The 19683-nt window shown below is 40.8% G+C and overlaps 1 protein-coding gene across 1 annotated transcript in view; it reads left to right on the top strand.

Moving 5' to 3' along the window:
* DCUN1D1 (defective in cullin neddylation 1 domain containing 1) overlaps positions 1-16450 on the top strand; it is a 126610-nt gene extending 110160 nt beyond the window's left edge. The window contains exon 7 of the mRNA XM_086950651.1: positions 12012-16450. Within this exon, the coding sequence (XP_086806777.1) occupies positions 12012-12091 (80 nt within the window). The 3' untranslated portion in view covers positions 12092-16450. The remainder of the gene's footprint in view (positions 1-12011) is intronic.
* Positions 16451-19683: the final 3233 nt, after the last annotated feature.

Below are 19683 nucleotides of genomic sequence, written 5' to 3'. Positions count from 1 at the left end.
TACCTGCTAATTACGGACCTCTTGCACTACCAACGGCCAACCCGTGCACTCTGCGGAACGCCTGCCTTGGCCGCTTTTGACTGCATCACCCTCTGGGGAAGGGGGAGCCCACACAAACTATCAGTGGGAGATCATTGTATGGACGGACACCACGGGAACCCACGACTGGAGCCTTAACAGCTGTTCCCGACACATCAGGGGCTCGTTCTGAGGTACGGATTAGCCACTGCCTTTTCTCACTATCAGTATAACATATCCCAAGCACACTTGCTGGTCTGTGCGTCCACTGACCCGTGATCTCCTTCACCCCTACCATGTCCAATTCAAAGGGCGCAAGGTCTTCTCAGCAGAGTAGGATGGACCGCTATGCCTGCCCGAGGACCGACCTCCCTGACAAGAAGGGACCTGGTGATAAACAAACAGTCACCTCAGAGCCGGAACCTCCAAAGCTCACAATGAAAGACCTCATGGCGGCAATTACTGGGGTTCGCACGTCTATTGATACAGTTTCTACTGAGGTAACATTGATCAGGGTGGACCTTGCAAAAAATCGCGAAAAGGTTAAACAGCTGGAACTCCCTACCGCCAGCCTGTTGGAAGATAACTTGCAATTACAAACCAAAGTTAAAGAGCTTCAGGAGTTTCGACACTTTGCTGAAGATAAACTGGACGACTATGAAGGGCGCCTGCGACGCAATAACTCCGCGTTCTTGGCGTGCCGGAGAACGCAGAAGGGCCTGCCGCCAATCTATTCTTAAAAAACCTGATCACCACGAAACTTCAACCTAAGGGATTTTCCACCCTGTTTGTTATTGAGAGAGCTCATAGGGTCCCTGGAGGCCGTCCAAGGCCAGGTGCCCCACCTCGTCTAATCCTGGCCAGACTGCTTAATTATAGAGACAGGGACACCATCCTTCAGGCAGCCAGGGTTGCACCAACAATTCAACTGGACAACTCAGAGTTTTCCTTCTTTTCCAGATATCACCCGGGCAGTACAAATGCGCCAACGCTCCTTTTTGGATGTTAAGAGATGACTACGCGAAAAGGGACTCAAGTATGCTATGCTTTTCCCTGCCAGTTTGCGCGTTGTTAATGTACGAACCATGTTCTTCGATCTGCCAAAGGTCGCGTCTGACTGGCTGGACACCCTTTAGCCATCAGCTGAGTGAGGTCCTATGGCTCGGAAACGCAAGTACTCTATGATCAATATGTCTTTTGCAATCCCAGGCCCATTTTCATATTTTGTATTGTCCACGCCCACAGCCCTTTGACTTTTATAACCTTGAACTGTGCACCCGCTACTATTGGTGACCAATGATATTATAATTGTAGTATCACATAAGTACGCACCTAAATTTATGTTGATGGGTAAAGGGGGCACGTGGGATAGTCGGGCATCCCCCCCCCCCCCCCCCCCCCCCCATACGTTATTTTTTTAGTCACATAGTTGGGTGACAGGCACTCTGCATTTTTGTATATGGGCAGTTCGAAGCCCAGGGTGCAGGGAAGCAGGGTGGGGGGTAGTTGGGAAGGGTTATTTTTTCTGTTTGTTGTAATCTGTTTTATCTCGATGGTACAGCTTTTACTCACAAGGTAATCTGTTACACGCTATACACATCTATGGGGACGCAGCGTAACAAGGAACTCCAAGTCCTGAGCTGGAATGTTAACGGGCTGGGGGATAGAATCAAACGGACAGTCGTACTACACTACATAAAGAGGTTTGCACCCAAAATAGTACTCCTCCAATAAACCCGTCTTATAGGTAATACATGCAAGGCAGTTCATAGATATGGTTATCACATGGTAGCCCACGCGAGCTAAACCTCGGGCTCAAGGGGAGTGGGCTTACTACAGAGGAAATCATTCCCCCTATCCGTTACAACCACACATCTGGATGATCGGGGAGATATGCGGGAATCATTGGCACCTGGAAAGGCGTTACCTTTACTCTCCTCTCCATATACGCTCCACCAGGACTACAAGCCGCAACATTTAATGATCTCTGTGCCCTATTGTTGACAGTTCTGAAAGGTGAGGGATGCACACCTAATTTTCAAAATGTTTCATCCAGCGTCCTCTTTTTAATTTTTTTATAGCGTGCAGATTGGTAATGTGGCATGCCCAAATGCCACCAGTTACGACCATGGTAATTACAAATGAGACGCGTTCATGCCGCAGCCAAATGCACAGCTTAGTGCCGTCCTTGCGACATTCACAACTCTGTCAGTTTTATTCCAAATTTTCAATTTTAAACTTATCCGTTTCCTCCTTTTTGTCATAATTCTTCAATCACTTATTTTAGAGTCCACGTGTGGAATGTATGCCTTTTTTCAAATTTCTTATATTTACTCTGTGCCCATCCGGACCTCTTGAATAAATACGATCAATGCCTGGCTCATTTCATTTTTATTCCATAAAACCTAATGCATTTCGGGCGACACAGCGCCCTTCTTCGGGGGTCACTAAAAATATTAAGACATTTGCCAATTAATCATCCATTGTCAAGTGTACATTCAAAAGAAGAGAAAGAAAAACTTCACACAGGTTATCAACAGATTATAAATTGTTGTGCCCTGCTACCATTGCTACATTGTGATTCATGGTAATCCTATAGTCCTTCTCACAGGCCGTGGTTAACTTAATCCGTGAGTCGTCCCACCCAATAATGTTCCGACCTCACTCGTCAGCAGTGTACATTCATATCACTCCGTTACCCAAAACAGTCTTCTCCCACTTGCTTCTACAACCCCTCTACGTGTTGCGACATATAAATCAACACTTTTTTATGAAGACATACAAACCCTCCAACTCATAATGCTGCAAGACATTTTTTAAACATTGTCAAAAATTATTGGGTAGGACGACTCACAGATTAAGTTAACCACGGCCTGTGAGAAGGACTATAGGATTACCATGAATCACAATGTAGCTATGGTAGCAGGGCACAACAATTTATAATCTGTTGATAACCTGTGTGAAGTTTTTCTTTCTCTTCTTTTTAATGTACACTTGACAATGGATGGTATCTTCAAAAGAGACTGGCTTTTTACCATCCTGCTCGTTCTCTGAGATCAGAATCTTTGCTCTTGGCGGCTGTTCCTCGTGTTAAGAGAGCGCGCCTGGGTGGCCGTTCCTTCAGCCTGCTGGCCCCACAGATGTGGAATTCGCTCCCGCTCCCTCTTAGGGGGGCTTCAAGTCTGCTTGAGTTTAGGAGAGGTCTTAAGACTTGGTTGTTTACTCAATAGTCCTGTTAGCAGTCCCCTCTTCTGTCTTGTGTGCTTTCTGTTGCTTTTAATGTGTTATGTTATTGTGTATTAGTTCTCCTTACCCAAAGCGCCGGGACACTCTTTTTGAGTAACCGTTGCGCTATACAAAAGTATAAATAACATAACATAACATAACATTAATTGGCAAATGTCTTATTATTTTTAGTGACCCCCGAAGAAGGGCGCTGTGTCACCCGAAATGCATTGGGTTTTTATGGAATGAACACTGCTTGAGATGAGCCAGGCATTGATCGTATTTATTCAAGAGGTCCGGATGGGCACAGAGTAAATATAAGAAATTTGAAAAAAAAGGATACATTCCACACGTGAAAATGAAAATTTGGAGTAAAACTGAGTTTTGAATGTCGCAAGGACGGCACTAAGCTGTGCATTTAGCTGGGGCATGAACGTGTCTCATTTGTAATTACTATTGTTGACAGTGCCAGAGGGACACCTGATTTTGGGTGGCGACTTTAACTCAGTCCTATCAGGCTCTCTTGACAGACACCCACCTCGCACATTACCTAAAGCCGCTTATGCCTTTCCCAGTTTTTTAGAGGCTATGGGTTTACTTGACTGCTGGAGAACCTACAACCCGGACAAGTTACAACATACTTTCTACTCGGGGGCCCACAAGGATAATCAAACACTCACACCCAGTCAAAAGATCTGGGTTTAATCCATCACCATTCTTTAGCCCACTCTGCCACCCCAGTTCTCGGAAGCTTGTTTCCGGTCCAGGGAAGACTTGCTTGGCAGTTCGGGCTGGACTGCTCCTATGAGGCACAGGGTCAGACTGATTTGCATATAGCCATGTCTGAACTGGGGTGGCAGAGTGGGCTAAAGAACGGTGATGGATTAAACCCAGATCTTTTGACTGGGTGTGAGTGTTTGATTCAGATGCTCCGTCCATCACCACCCCCTTTTGTACCGCTCTTGGCCGCCATAAGTGTGGCAGGGTATGCTCAGACGTGAGTCCCTTGCTCACTTTGCCACTGGATTCAAGCAATCCGGGCTGAAGACTGCTGGAATGCCAGAAACCGGTCCTCGGAAGCTTGTTTCCGGTCCAGGTAAGACTTGACTTGGCAGTTCGGGCTGGACTGTTCCCATGAGACACAGGGTCAGACTGATTTGCATATAGCCATGTCTGAACTGGGGTGGCAGAGTGGGCTAAAGAACGGTGATGGATTAAACCCAGATCTTTTGACTGGGTGTGAGTGTTTGATTGATTCAGATGCTCCGTCCATCACCACCCCCTTTTGTACCGCTTTTGGCCGCCTTAAGTGTGGCAGGGATAGCTCAGACGTGAGTCCCTTGCTCACTTTGCCACTGGATTCAAGCAAGCCGGGCTGAAGACGGCTGGAATGCCAGAAACCGGTCCTCGGAAGCTTGTTTCCGGTCCATGGAAGACATGGCTTGGCAGTTCGGGCTGGACTGTTCCCATGAGGCACAGGGTCAGACTGATTTGCATATAGCCATGTCTGAACTGGGGTGGCAGAGTGGGCTAAAGAACGGTGATGGATTAAACCCAGATCTTTTGACTGGGTGTGAGTGTTTGATTGATTCAGATGCTCCGTCCATCACCACCCCCTTTTGTACCGCTTTTGGCCGCCTTAAGTGTGGCAGGGATAGCTCAGACGTGAGTCCCTTGCTCACTTTGCCACTGGATTCAAGCAAGCCGGGCTGAAGACGGCTGGAATGCCAGAAACCGGTCCTCGGAAGCTTGTTTCCGGTCCATGAAAGACATGGCTTGGCAGTTCGGGCTGGACTGTTCCCATGAGGCACAGGGTCAGACTGATTTGCATATAGCCATGTCTGAACTGGGGTGGCAGAGTGGGCTAAAGAACGGTGATGGATTAAACCCAGATCTTTTGACTGGGTGTGAGTGTTTGATTGACTCAGATGCTCCGTCCATCACCACCCCCTTTTGTACCGCTTCTAACCACAACATTGCCACGCGATACAACCCCTCCGAACAGCTCCCCCCCTAGAAGATAGTCTATTAGATGGCCACCTATCTGAGAGAGCCATCTCCCTTACCTACCGTGAACTAATAAATAATATGGGCGACCCCCTATTGGCACTCCGAGAGAAATAGACCAATGACCGGATCGAACTGGATGACAAGGACTGGCAAACAGCAGTCTCGTCCCCCAGGACGGTCGCTATTCCGGCGCAACTCCGCCTAGTGCAACTGAAACTCCTCCACAGGACGTACATGACTGGGCCCCAACTAGTACACATAAGTGGACTGCCTGACGACACATGTAGACGAGGATGCATATATACAGGCAATTTTGTGCACATACTCTGGCACTGTGACTTGATCCAAGAATATTGGCGTGCAATCCACGCGGTCATGAGCGAACACTGGGTGTCGAAATTAAACCACTTTCATCCCGCTGCCTCCTCAATATTTGGGAGCCTACCGATCTCAACACATACAAGACACAATGGGTCACTCTCTCTTGCATGCTCGCTAAGAGGAACATAGCCCAACTTTGGGGGGCTACACATACACCTACTGTAACTGACTGGGAAGAAGACCACGACTGGAGTACGATGCATGAAAAAACTGTGTAAGTCGCACCGGGCTGTCTCCGGAAATGGTCTAAAATATGGGCCCATTGGAACGCTCACCGTGGAGATCTCTGTTTCCCCCCTCAAGAACTAGACAATGAAGATTCTCCCTCCCCGTGACTTACATCATACTCGCCTTTGTAACTTAACACTGTTTCCTTTGTGGCGTACTGTACCCTACCTACTATTCACTGTGACTATGTATCATCATGTCAAGATTGTTTAATAAAAAGATTTATAAAAGAAAAAGAATTCAATACATTTAATTATTTAAAAAATAAAAGTTGAAAACATCCACATAACAAGTTTTAAAAGATCATCAAATTGTGCAAACAAATGGCATTTAATAAAAAAAAACTTTTGAAGAACACACCAAAGGACTAGATAACGTATGTAAAAGATACAGTGTGGCTTTGTGTTAATAAAAAGAATATGATTTTAAAGAGATGCATACTATTTACAAAAGAAAAAAAAGTGCACCAGAGTCTGAGTGAAAACCTCAAATCAGGGACAAATTAGGATGGATGCTGAATCCTATTGACCAAGAGAAAAAGAGCCTGATCGTACCTAAAAAAAAAATTGGTAAGCAATGATCTTTCCCACGAGTTTTTCTCCGGATCAATTTAGGTTTCCTCACCATCACAAATTTGAATCCTAAATAGTTCCCTGTAATTGCTTTTTTGTATTCTTTGTCTTTTCGTTTTGTCCTACAGAAAGACATAAATAGTTCTTTGACTGTATTGGCGTCTCCCATAACAATCACATGTGGGGAAGTCAATCAGTTAGTTCTACCCAGGACTTCTGTGATATTCTTGATATAACTTGACCATTCAGTTTTGTGGTACTGCTTGCAGGCTAGACAGTCAGTGATAACTGCGAAATAAATAAACTAAGTATCAACACATTGAAAACTAAGCACTTTATATTCGGTAAAAAGAAAAAAGGAGCTTAGTAGAAATGCCCAGAAAATTGAAAGAGCATCATGTACCTAGGAGTTTGGATTGATGAGCGTGGCCTTCAAACCTCTCATATCAAGTCCTTGGTAACATCAGCCATGGCGCTTACTTTTTCTTTCCAGTGCCAACTTCGAAATCTCTCTGCCCGAACCGGACAAATACGCAAAGTTATTGAATGCAAATAGATGCCTACATTGGCATATTGAGCATTTGTTTATTTAAATTGCATCACAAGTTGGCTTAACTAGGCTCAGTGCCAATGTTATAGGTGCTTATTCAAGTTAGCTGCATGTTCTGCACAAGCACATATCCTTTTGGAGTTTAATCTGGTTTGTGAAAACGATGCATTATACGCCAGCTTTTTATCGATGTGCTCCAAGCTTGCAATAGCTGACCAGAGATCACTAAATAAACTTTTGTGGGACATTAAACAGGATCTGAAATTGTACTCCTATAAGCCTATCCAGGCAGCCACAGACCATCTGAGTGACTGAGACCTCTTGAAGATTGCTCTACCCCCGAAAAATCTCCCAAAGTTTCTGTCGGAAGCATGCGAGGCGCTAATCAGCCCATGAGAACCTATGTTTCATTAATACGAAGATGCACACTGACATAAATTGTTTTATATTAAACAGTAACTCTTCCTGTGTACTCATCACTTCCTATAAACTTTACAGTCTATTCTCAACTAATATGTTGAGACTTGCCTTAATACCACTCAAAGCATATAAGTGCGGACACCGGACTGGCACCTCGAATGTTTAATGTACCGGCTGTAGTTTTAATCCGTAGTCCCTTTTACCTTTTTAGGTCATGCCTCTGCCCTTTTCTACCCTCACTTAGGCAACATTATCTTTTTCCAGTTTTCAGGCATTTGAGTATTTAGGCTTGCAATACAACTGTAATTGAGTGTTTGAATGGTGACTCCTGCCAATTGAAGGCAAGATTGGTTAAGTTCATGACAGTTGCCTCATCTTGCTTAAAAATGTCCCACTTTGAAAGCAAAGCTTTGGACCCAATGTTGTGCAAGTGTTCCTCGAAGATGGTCCAGGTGGCACAACAGTTAATTGGGACTGACACTTCCTACACTTTAACTTTGGTATACGCAGGATGAGGGTCTTTTCTCCACTGGAGGCTGTTTTGCATTTGAACTTGTTTTAGTCTCCCTACGATCTCCTGCAGCTGCTAGAATGAATGATTTTTTTGTGTGCGATTATTAATATTTATCATGCGATATGTTATTTTTCTTGTGCTTGGTATTTTTTTTAATCAGCATGATAGTTTTTTGATATCTTTGTACTCTTTTATCATTATGTTTGCTATGTTTTTTTAATTAATCGTGCAATCATAATAAGCTCAGAACTTGAATAAACTCCTCTGGTTGAGCTAAAGGGTTCAGTATGCACCCCTCGCCTCCATGAGGCATACGTCATGAAAGAAATCACCCCTTTTTGAAGTGCACGTAAAAAATCATAAGGGGTTCAGGTAGGCCCATGTACGACAAAATATCCCATAGCTTTGATCAGTTGACCCAATCGAAAGCACTACTGAGATCCATAAAAGACTTACGCAGTTTTTATTTTTTAGCTGTAGTATACCTTTTAATAATTAGGTGGAAGTTCAGATATTGCTATTTGGTTCCCAATCCTGGTCTATATCCAAACTGCTATGAGAAAAACAACCTAGGCCGTCAGTAAGAGTTAGTGAACAATTGGTCTAAACTATACAGAGAGAGGAACAATGAAATATAAATATATATTAAAAATATGTTTAATTAGCATAGATAAAAATCATATAGTAACTACAACACGTTGAAACTATATGATACAATAAAAGAAACATAACACATTATATTCACAATAAATACACAGTGTATATAAATCATAATCATTACAGGTAAAATAATTCATACAGAGATATCATAATAAAAATTGACAAAAAACTCGACGCGCGTTTCGGCTGAAAAAACGCCTTCCTCAGGAGTCACTGGTGATAACTCTGAAAATACATTTTACAAGAAAGACATACATCAGTATACTAGTGAGCAAATTATGTTAGATAATATACACGAAAGACAAAATCCATACATAGATGCCAAAAAACAATTGCAAAGATATAACAATTTCACATTTCTTGTTATTAAAATCAACGTTCTTCTCAACCTGAAAGTTCTAGACTTATGAATTTGGACACTAAAGTCATATGATAGACAGTTATTTACTCAAATATTTTCTCAGTGCTCAGTTAGATAACATTCAAAGTATCTTAATTTGTATATAAAAAACAGATAAGTGCCTTCTTCTTGATGGTGGTATAATTTCTACGTTTTAGATAGAGATAACGGATAATTCAAAACATAATATGGCTTATATGAGTAATTCAAAAGCAACTTACAGCAAAAGTGTTGTGTTCTTGCTTAGTACATCAAAAATTGAGTAGCATCATCTCATAGTTTCATATTCACAAGGGGAGCCACTTGATAAAGGCTAATTCCTGGTTAATAAAAAAACATCCAAATATATAAGATATGGATATAATGAAATCACTTTGAACACACATGGTTGTATAGTGTACCGGACACATTGACTTAGCTGCAAATAGTCGAGGGTAAAGACTCATTTCTCAACCAAAATATTACCGGAGTAGATACAGAGACAAAATATATATATATGATGTTGTTCTCTCAGTCCTATTTTTGGTAGTGGATAAGGGATAGAATAGGGCCTAGTCTGTGGCACTATAGAAAAGATAAGGACATTGTTTCAGTTTCTATTAGATGAGCAGCTAAAGAAGTGCTATGTAGATTTGATTCATGGTCGTTAAATTCATAGAGCATACAGATGTATGTTCTCGGATCTATAGATATCAAAGAAACAGAATGTAGCAAGTAACAATATCACTTGCTCATATCAAATATTTGCAGCTGCCTAGATATAAGGAGGAATGAATTTAATAAGCGGAAACAAGTAGGTAGCTATATTACCTGATAAATTGTGTTGTGATCCTTGTGGTAATCTTGTACATACACATAGGGAGAGGTTGGTTGGAATAGTCGGAACAGCTTGTTTCAAGCAGTTAAAAGTGTAAATAAACACCTTTTATATTCGCGTCAAATTTCACATCACTAAGGAACAAGTAAGAGGAAAATGGAGAGAGATCAGCTGGAATAATGACATCTCGCAATGACTATGACACCAAATTGTGCCAGAGCAGTGACGTTGTAGTGATGTAGTGATGTAACACTATTTAATTACCTTAAATTCCTGGATTGATGCGTAAATTCAAAAAAGGGGGGCGAAAAGGCTGGTAACCCCACAGATGACTGGTATAATACCAATTGCTTGATAGCTTGTTACTGCAGAGGGAAAGATATGTACACAATATAAAGACAAAAAGGTTACTAATGATAACTTAGCTACGGATGCTCTACCTACATAAAAATTAATTAGAAAAGGTATACCAGCAAATATACCTTATTAAACGTAGCACAACGTCTTCTAGTTCGGAAACAGTGGTTTCAACAAAATGTTAGAGACGCCTCTTCTGACTGGATATATAGGGGCTGTAGTAAACTAGAAAAAAAAGGAGAACCACGGGTTTGGACTAATAAAGATGGTCCGTTTTAGGATAGCAAATAACGAGTGTAATTGCCGATAAAACAACTTCGCTCCTCTGCTATGTCTTACCTATTTAATGATCAAAGCCGAGCGTACAGCAAGATGGTGCTGTTCCTGGCCGGGAGGACTCCGCTTCGCCGATAAAAGAAATGAGCATTCTAACTCGGGCTCGTATTTAAAGCCCATAGAAAGGCGCGAAAATTACCGAATCGGGCATTGCAAGGAGCAGCGATGACGGACTAAGATCCCTACTAGTGGGTGAGAGCGAAAACGGGCTATACTGCGGAAAAAGTCCGTTTCAGGATGGCAAATAACAAGAGTTTGATTAGCGATTATTATTCTTTCGGTAGCTATACTACAAGGATAAAAAAGAAAGAAGAAATATGAGGATATTCCTTAGCGTTAGTTTATTTTTATTAATGTCTTGTCAATATTATCAAAAAACGGGGGGTAAAGGCTGCAATACCTGGTATCCACCCTAGTCAAAGATGGCGCTCGGGCTGGAGCCCCAGGGATGGTATATCCAAACTGCACCATATTAATCAAATTTTTCTTTCTAACCCAGGTCTCCATTCTATGCAGAATAATGCGCCCAACTATCTTAGCCTCTGAATTGATTAAAGCGATTTACATATAACACTTAAGGTCTTGTTTATTACCTTTTTTATAAATAGGGACGATGATAGCTGCCTGCCATGAAGTTGAAATGCCGTTATTCACGGCAGTCTTCAAAACATTAGCTATGATTAGCCCTCAAAATTCGATGTTCGATTTATATAGGTCCAAGGGTACCCCACCAGGACCTGAGGCCTTAAAAGATGGAGTAGCATTGATGTAATAAACAGCCTCTTTAAGTGGAAATACTAATGTTTAGAGATTGTAGGGACATACCGCGTAGCGGCTCGCCATCCATACCAAAACAATAAATGTGGCTTAAGTGCTTCACCCAGTCATCTGCACTAATGCCATGGCCATTTGATGTATTGCATCCACTTTTTTTGGCATTTTCCAGAAAACACCAGAATCTTTGACTTTACAAGCCTTGGTGACGTTTTGCCAGGTTTCTTCCTTAATTTCTGCTTTCCGTTTCCTGATTGCTGACTCATAAGTGGCTCTAGCCCTGACTATATTAGCCTGATTTCTAGGGAAGCCGTTCGAGGTAGGACGCAGCATATTAGCTATTCTAAATTTATTTGATATTTGGGGAAGCACTTTTTTTGATTGAGGAGGGACTTGGAAGGGCTTTCTTAATTAAAATATTGCATGAGTTACATAAATTGCTTTTTATGCTAAACCAACTAGGTCATAGGGGTATTGTATAATATACTTTGATTGCTCCAAGTAAACCATCAAATGTAATTGCGGGGGTCAATGTGTTATGCTACTGATAATCTAGGGAACAACCATAATGGATGTATATCTAGATATACATCTAGCATTCTTAGTTTGAGTTTTATTTGTTTTATCTTTTAAAAAGTAAAGATTTATCGTTGCACTATAAAACATTTACTTTACAATAATCTTTAAAATCATTTGGATAGCAACTGCTTCATTTTGTATATTTATTTGTTTTTGTTTTTTTCTTCCAGGAGCATGGCCGGTTCTTATTGATGACTTTGTGGAATTTGCACGCCCTCAGATAGCGGGGACAAAAAGTACAACCGTGTAGCACTAAAGAACCTTGTAGAATGTACATAGCCTGTACAAAAATAAATACAACAGATAATTGAACAGTCAATTTATGCTGGCTGGATTGAACTGAAGAGCATTGAATCCTCTTAGTGAGGGTTGAGGCAAACCTTGCGGATGCATCTTAGACCATATCATATTTAATTCAACCAACATTGCTTTGGACTGTGACTCTTCCTTTATGGCTGGACCTCCGACAGTCGTTTTCTAACATGGTGGATCTCATCTTATGTCTGTGGATCATCTTTGCTAATTTTCTCATAAGTTGTGGACGCTTCACCCTGATTTATTTTGAAGTTTTTCATTTTTTGGAATGAAGCACAAGGTGTCCTCATCAATGACAAATGTTGTTCAACACAAATGCAGATCAAGACAACCAACATGTTTAAAAAAAAATACTCAAGAAATATTTGATTTGGTTACAGAGACTTTACAGAGGGCTCTTCTGGAAATATTGACATTTGTTTTTGTTCTGATTAAAAGTCTTGGGTAAATTTCAGTTTATTTCCAAATGTGGTTCACAAATATGATTATTATATTGCAGTAACCTATTACAAAGAAGGATGCAGTTGTTAATACAGTTCTGTGCCTATCATATTAATCATACACCGTTCAGATTCAGTTGTCTGCTCATAATGAACTGTGAAAATGTGTTTACGTAAATTTTAATGTGCAGTGAAATCCAAGTTGTTAGTTGATAGTGAAGAGCAGTCACTTGAAAATACTAAAGTTATTTCTCTACTAATATTCCAGTGCCAGTGACTTAAAGAGAAACTGGAATTTTGTTTCTTATATCCACACAATGTTTTCAAATAAAATATAATCCCTATATAGAAGTAGATGAGAATTCTAATTGAAATTCAGTTTTAAAGTGGTGGCATGGCTTGTGCATCTATTGCCACTGACTCAGATATTAATTTGATTAAGTTGTTGCACAGTATTTTCTATTTCCGCAACACTATGCACTGAAATTTGCAATTGTATGACCGTAGAAGTTATATTTTTTTGTGCAGCAAGCTTGAAATGAAAGGAGGAAAAAACAGATTCCCTCCCAAATTATGTGGTTTTTACACTTTTTCTATTGTATGTATGTTAACATGGGCACATTTTACTTGTTAAGTTTTCTGGCTTGTGCATTTTATTGTTCTGGTTCTTTTTACCCGATACAACACGATTCTGGCTGGAAATATAGATACTGATTTTAGTTATTGAATTAAAATTAACAACGGAGCATCACTTTCCTTGGCCAATATAAAAAAAAAGAATGTTGACATGTTAATTTCTAGAATAACTAATGAACTTAGTGACATAAGCCATACCTCCTTGAAGACAGCTAAAAAGTGTACATTTTATTTGACCCATTAGATTCTATTTCGAGCATGTTAATGAATGGATTACAAAGGTTCCCAATTTTCTTTTTTTCAAATTGCAAGAGTCTGATCCTGCCGTCTTTAACCACGGCTCTCTACATTAATTGGTTTAGTAGAACAGGTTAAAATGGCCAATTCTAGAATCCAGCAAATACTTATTATTTAAATAAAATGTTCCACTGATCCTTCCTGTTAATAAGCACTTTAGTTTCCTCCTGATATTTTTTATCCTTTATTTTCTTTTCCTCTAAATAGAACTCTATTTGAGTGGGTTGAAGCACCTGTATGTGTGAGTGTTTTGGTTTAAAAAAAAAAAAAAATACCCTAATTTGCTTAACTATCAAACAACCCATTTCACAAAAAGTGGAAAAAAAAGTAAGGCATTTTCTGTAGAGAAATTCCTTGTATCTTGAGTCTGCCATGCTTGTTGATAAGGGAATGGATTGTTACATTGAACTGTACTAACAGTCACCCGGACCATGGATTCCAATGTACACAAACGTCTGTGTACAAAGTAGGGTATACAAAGGACTCCATAGGTGGGGCAGAGTATTGGTAGGGCTTGGGAGGAGTTGTTCGCTTTCTCCCCACTCTTTTTAACACACGTATGTGTGTGCTAGTCTTATGCCTTGAGCTCTCAGTGTACAATTAAATACCTTGGTGCACAAAGAGAGACCTGTAGAACATCCTGGAATATCCAGTTGATGCTACTTTGTAGAGTGAGATTTGTTGGATTACCTTACATTGATATTGCACAGACATACGCTCTGTGGGAGTGAACACGTAATCATCCCTACACTGTTTCATACTTCGGGTAAATGACTCTTATCGGTGCGGGGGTGAAGCATTGTACATGTTGAACATAATGCAGGAGCAAGTGTGTAACATAGACATCATTCACTCCCTAAATCTAGTTCCCTCTGCATGCTCCTGTAATTCAAATCTGAAATACATGCTCATTTAAATAGAAATATCAGTTTGTCCCCATTTCAAAACTGTGCTTGATTTCTTTTTCCCTGCACTACACTTACTGATCATTTGCAGATGAAAATAGAATGCTTCACAAAGCATTTTATGATCTCATTGATAAAAAGATCTAAGAGGGTTGTGTTTCAAAGACCACTTTTTTCTAATGGCTTTCTTTTATTATAAACTGGAAGGATACTTTAGCACTTCTGGTTTGCTTGCCTTCAGCCGGGGCAGAAAGCCCTCATTGGTAAAAGATGTACAGTACACCACAACTTTTTTCTGTAGATTCATTGCTGTGTGGATCCAAGATTGTCAACCTGGCAAGGATGCCCAAGCTAAGAAGAGGTCCAAATTACCATTAAAAAGTGGCCTCTGGCTGGCTGTGAGCAATTTAATTTGGTCTGTTATGTTGTGCAGAGTCCCCATACTCTTAGTGCAAAGTATAAATATTTGCTTAATAATTGAAAGTATATCACTCTCCGTGCACAAAATTGAGGCCTCCACTCTCAGGAACAAGAATGCTAATGACTTGCATGATGCAAAACACGATTATCATTTGATACTTTACCTTGTTCACGTTACCCATGGAAACATTTAAACATTCAGCCAAACAACCTGAAAATGTTCTCTTAAATATGTTTATTCATCAAATCATTTCAGACATGGTTCATAATTTGGGTAGTTTAGGAAAGCAAAGTATTATTTGGGGTCGCCGAGGCATCAATAATTCACAATAAAATGTGTAGTTGTTAGCTAACCAAGTTAATCTTTTATGAAGTTCTCTTCCAGTTCTAATTGCACAAGTTGTGTTAAAAACCAGGATGTAACTTGAAGTGAATCATGCAAACGGATGCATATTCCTATTAATTCACATCCTACGTTCATCCGACTTATTTTCTGACAATAAGAAACCAATGGCAATTCTTTAAAAACAAAATAACAAAGTATGGCTGCACGTGAATGAGATACTATTTTTTCCATTGGCCATGATCAATTTACTAAACATTAGAAGCATTTTCTTTAAGGTCTTAGGCACAGTCTTGATTTGTGAAAATCTCTACAAATGTCTTCAATAAATATGGAACTGTTGTTTTAGCTCTTGTAAACTTTGCTGTTTACCAAAACCAATTTCATCGGTGTCAACTCACGTTTTCTATTTCACGATCTGATTAGAAAGATTATATTTGTCTAAACAGATTTAAAAATCCTTCAGTGCACACCCAAGCTACTGGAAATGGCTACGCCAAATAAAAAAAACTGTTTTGCTGCTTTTACCTTCTTTTATATTCATCTGGGGTTTATTGTAAATATGAATGGTGACTTGAATTAAACCTCTTTGCGATGTTTCCTCTGTACTAAAGGTTTTAAGTTGTTATACATTCTTATTATTTGAGATGAACTAGTGTAAGTTTGCCAGTTTGATTCGACATGAAGTCTAACTTCGATTTTTACTATAATGCAACTTTTTTCCTTTGCAAGTCTAGTACTGGTCAGTGGCCTATTGCCTTGATTATTTGAAAGAATTCTGTAAATTGAGAACTAGTGTCACTATCAGTTCGGTACTACATGTTATAATTACTGTGTAATTATAAAAATGTTATATGAAGACCATAAGTGAAGGGTAAAAGTTATTGTGACATGCTTGTAGCTTAAAGTTTTAACATAAAACCAAGAGTAATTGACTGGTAGAAGATGAAATATTAATTTAACGTGGTGTGGTTTATTCTGCGGATAACTGCCTGGTTACAGGGAATATTTAGTGTTTATAAAGTGCTCAAATGTTTGGATGTGTGTTATTCACTTATTTATCTTTTCTTTGAGATTTCAAGCAAAATACACAGTCCACCTGGATTCATGAAAGTCCTTAGTATCCGTGGCCCTTCTAAGGGTTTTTATTTTTAAGCTGTACACAAAGGTGCAGGACATGTTTGCCAAATATCAAGAACGATGGGTGAATATATATATATATGTATAAATATATAAATAAAAAGTGGTTTGTATTCTGTGTTTGTTTGTTTTTTTAATGATAAAATGTGTACAAAGTGAGGAGTGCCCAGGAAAGAAAATGCGTTTGATCAAGAAAATAATTAGTTCAAATCAATAACCACTTGCATATCTCCGGAAATTTAACTGTAATTTCCCTCAGATCCCTGTCATACTACCAAAAGAGGCAATAAAGTTTCAGTTCAATTTCCACGACTAAGCCTTTTCATGAAGTGTTTTAATGTGTATGCATATTTTATTTGGAAGTTTTTAAAAATAAAATGTATCTAAAATATACAACCTAAGCATAATTTTGTACTACAGTATCTCCCTTAACACACAAAGAAGTATTGTATTTGGACAAGCTGTCTTGTATTAATAGACATGTAATCCACAGTTGCTCAGTGGTACTCCATTTAATGGGTCTGGAGGATTTATCAAAAATATCTGTGTGTGTATATATATGTGTGTATGTATGTATATATGTATGTATATATGTATGTATTATACGTGTGTGTGTATTATATATGTGTATATGTATCTAATATCTGGATCAGCGAACTCTACCCTAATGGATGCACGTAAATATTGCTGTTGCCAAAAAGTTCAGAGAACCACAGATGGGCCTCCGCATGTGAGTGCCGTTCAATATCCCAAGCAGGGGTCCCACATAGTGGCTCTGTGAACTACAGAGCCCGTGGCCCCCTACCTTAGTAGCGCGGTGCGTCTTTTGCGGCCGGGGGCGCTGCGTAAAAAATGAAAGCTCCAAGCTTAGAGTTCGCTGATCCAGACTGCAACACCCACAAGTCAATACGCTCAACAGAGCAGCCCGTCAAAGGGTAAAATTTTTCCTTGTGTGTGTGTGTATGGGTCAGAACAGCACGAAGGACTGTTGAAGCCTCTGATGAAGTGCGGCAGCACTGAAACGCGTCAGGCTTGCATAACTCGACACGAAAGCTGTTATTTGCATCGGCATGCCGGTTATATATATTTATATATATATATATATATATATATTTGTTAGCATATGTGGCTATTGATACACATACTCTGCGTCCACCATGGTCCTCAATGCAGTAGAACATGGGCTCTACCTGTTATTTCTTCCTTCCTCCACTGAGTTTGGACATTTGAGAATGCAGCTGTGGGACTAACGGATTCTTCAGTGAGAGCTACTCGCCCTTCGAACTGATTGACTTGAAAAAACTTCAGTGCACGCTGAGAGATGGCCTTGCGAGGCTTGGGATTCTTCGTCAACAGACACCAATCATTAGCCTTCGATGCACTGCCCCTTTGGTGCTTTGGCCTTCAACGACCCTCGAACAGTGTTGTGTCACATCTTAGAGAAGGCATGTAGGGCAAAGGTATGGAACATACACCTTTTTCAGTTTTGCCTCAACGTGTAACACAAAGTATCCCTGGAGCGAAAAGAACATCATCCGCAATCTGTGCATGTCTTTCACCAATTCACTTTGAAATCTCCTGTAACGCCTATCATAACTTCCCCTGCAAGAAGAACCTCTTGTATCAGACAGAACAGTGTTAAGCTCACCACATGATGCAGAGGCAAGTTTTCTCAGAGACTCCCGATCTCTTTGGATCTGAAGACCTGCTTGGTGCCGAAGAGGAGCATTCCTGGACCATCTGGCATCCTGGTGGCCTAAGGAGCTGCGACTCCTGAAGCCTGTTCTCATGAACTTTCAAGGCAGACCAAGACGAGCAAGAGCTCGTGGTGAAGTAGGCGCTGCACCAGACCCTGAGTCTAAAGACCATATCAATTCCTGAACTTAAGTCATCACCTCAGGTGCCACAAATTCGGTATCAATCTCCCAAAACGCCTTCCAACAGAGGTCGCGCACAGCTTCTTAGGGAGGCAGACTTCGAACCAAAAAGGCACAAACCTTCGATACCGAGAGAGACCTTGAACAAACCCCACAAAAGCAGAGTCAAAGGCCACTGAGCAGTGTTGCTCTGAGACCCTTCCTCAACCCCAATCCTCCAAAAAAGGTCCACTTCCTACTGAAGTTGATTCCAAAAACTGCCTCACCCCTGGCTTTCAGTGCAACACTAAACGTCACAGTCCAAAAATACCACCAGTCCCCTCTACAATTTTGAGAGCAGACACTATTCAGGACTCAATCTTCTGGAACCTTTCCGATAACCTGGAAGCAATTCAGAAGAAACTTTTTATCTATTCGGACACTGGCAAGACACTTGCCACGGTCCCGGCCCCCAGGACTCAATCTAATTCTGAAGAAATGCGGGCTGGCCTTCAAAGAAAAAAAACAGGTTTCTAGTCCTCCACACCACCTACTTCAAAGATTGCAAGCCCTCCACCTGTCCCACTTTGCCTCCAGCACCTCTCCATCCCCCACGTTTCACGGGTGTAAGGACACCGACTCAAACACTGGTAGTCCTTACCGCCCACTACATCCATCTGATGATCCCTCTATGTCTGGGCTTCGGGAAGACATGTGAGAAGACTCTGTGGCCTATCCCCTGTAAGATCCTGACCTTGAACTTTATCCTGCTATGACCTTGCCTCCTAATGATACCATCACTTATGCAGTCATTCAACGGGGTGCCTAGCACCACAAAGTTTAAATGCACAAGGTGCAGGGCAAGTAGGATTTTCTCCTGGAGACTCTTTCCAGGATGAAGAGGACAGTTCAGTACACTCCGGTTCAAGTTGTAATCAGCCATGGGCAACTTTAAGGAGCCTGTTAAAGCCAAAGTTCTAAGAACTTATGTTGAAAAGAAATGTAATCACATACCTAGAGTATCCATGGGTCTACACTAATTATTCTGTACCCTGTCAACTCTGCAAGAGAAACAATACTGAAATAAACGTTGCAAATGAAAGGAAAACCAAGACTGTCAACTGAGCCGTCGGGGAGGTACCAACGGGGTGAATCCGTTCCATATTTAAGCCGGTTTGCTTTTCCGCCTTCGAGCGCCCGTTAATGCAAAACAGTCTTCCCATTAAAGACTCGCAAAGCAAACCAGAGTTGTTCTGGTTTGCTGTGCGAGTCTTTAATGGGAAGACCATTTTGCATTAAAATCGCCCCGACTCAGATGATCAACTCGCTCGTTTACATGTGTAGGATCACATTTCCCATGGTTCTTTGGTTGCGCACTGATGACACCATCACGTAACGGATGGCTCGGATGACCGTCTTGAGGTACAGATGGAGAGGTGAATGGCGGGTTGATTAGCTCGGGCACTGTCTAACGTGGTTAACATCTGCGA

This window comes from Lissotriton vulgaris, unplaced genomic scaffold, assembly GCF_964263255.1.
Source record: "Lissotriton vulgaris unplaced genomic scaffold, aLisVul1.2 SCAFFOLD_959, whole genome shotgun sequence".
Taxonomy (NCBI): Eukaryota; Metazoa; Chordata; class Amphibia; order Caudata; family Salamandridae; genus Lissotriton; species Lissotriton vulgaris.
Note: the sequence above shows the minus strand (reverse complement) of the source record. Positions and strands in the feature narration are given on the sequence as shown.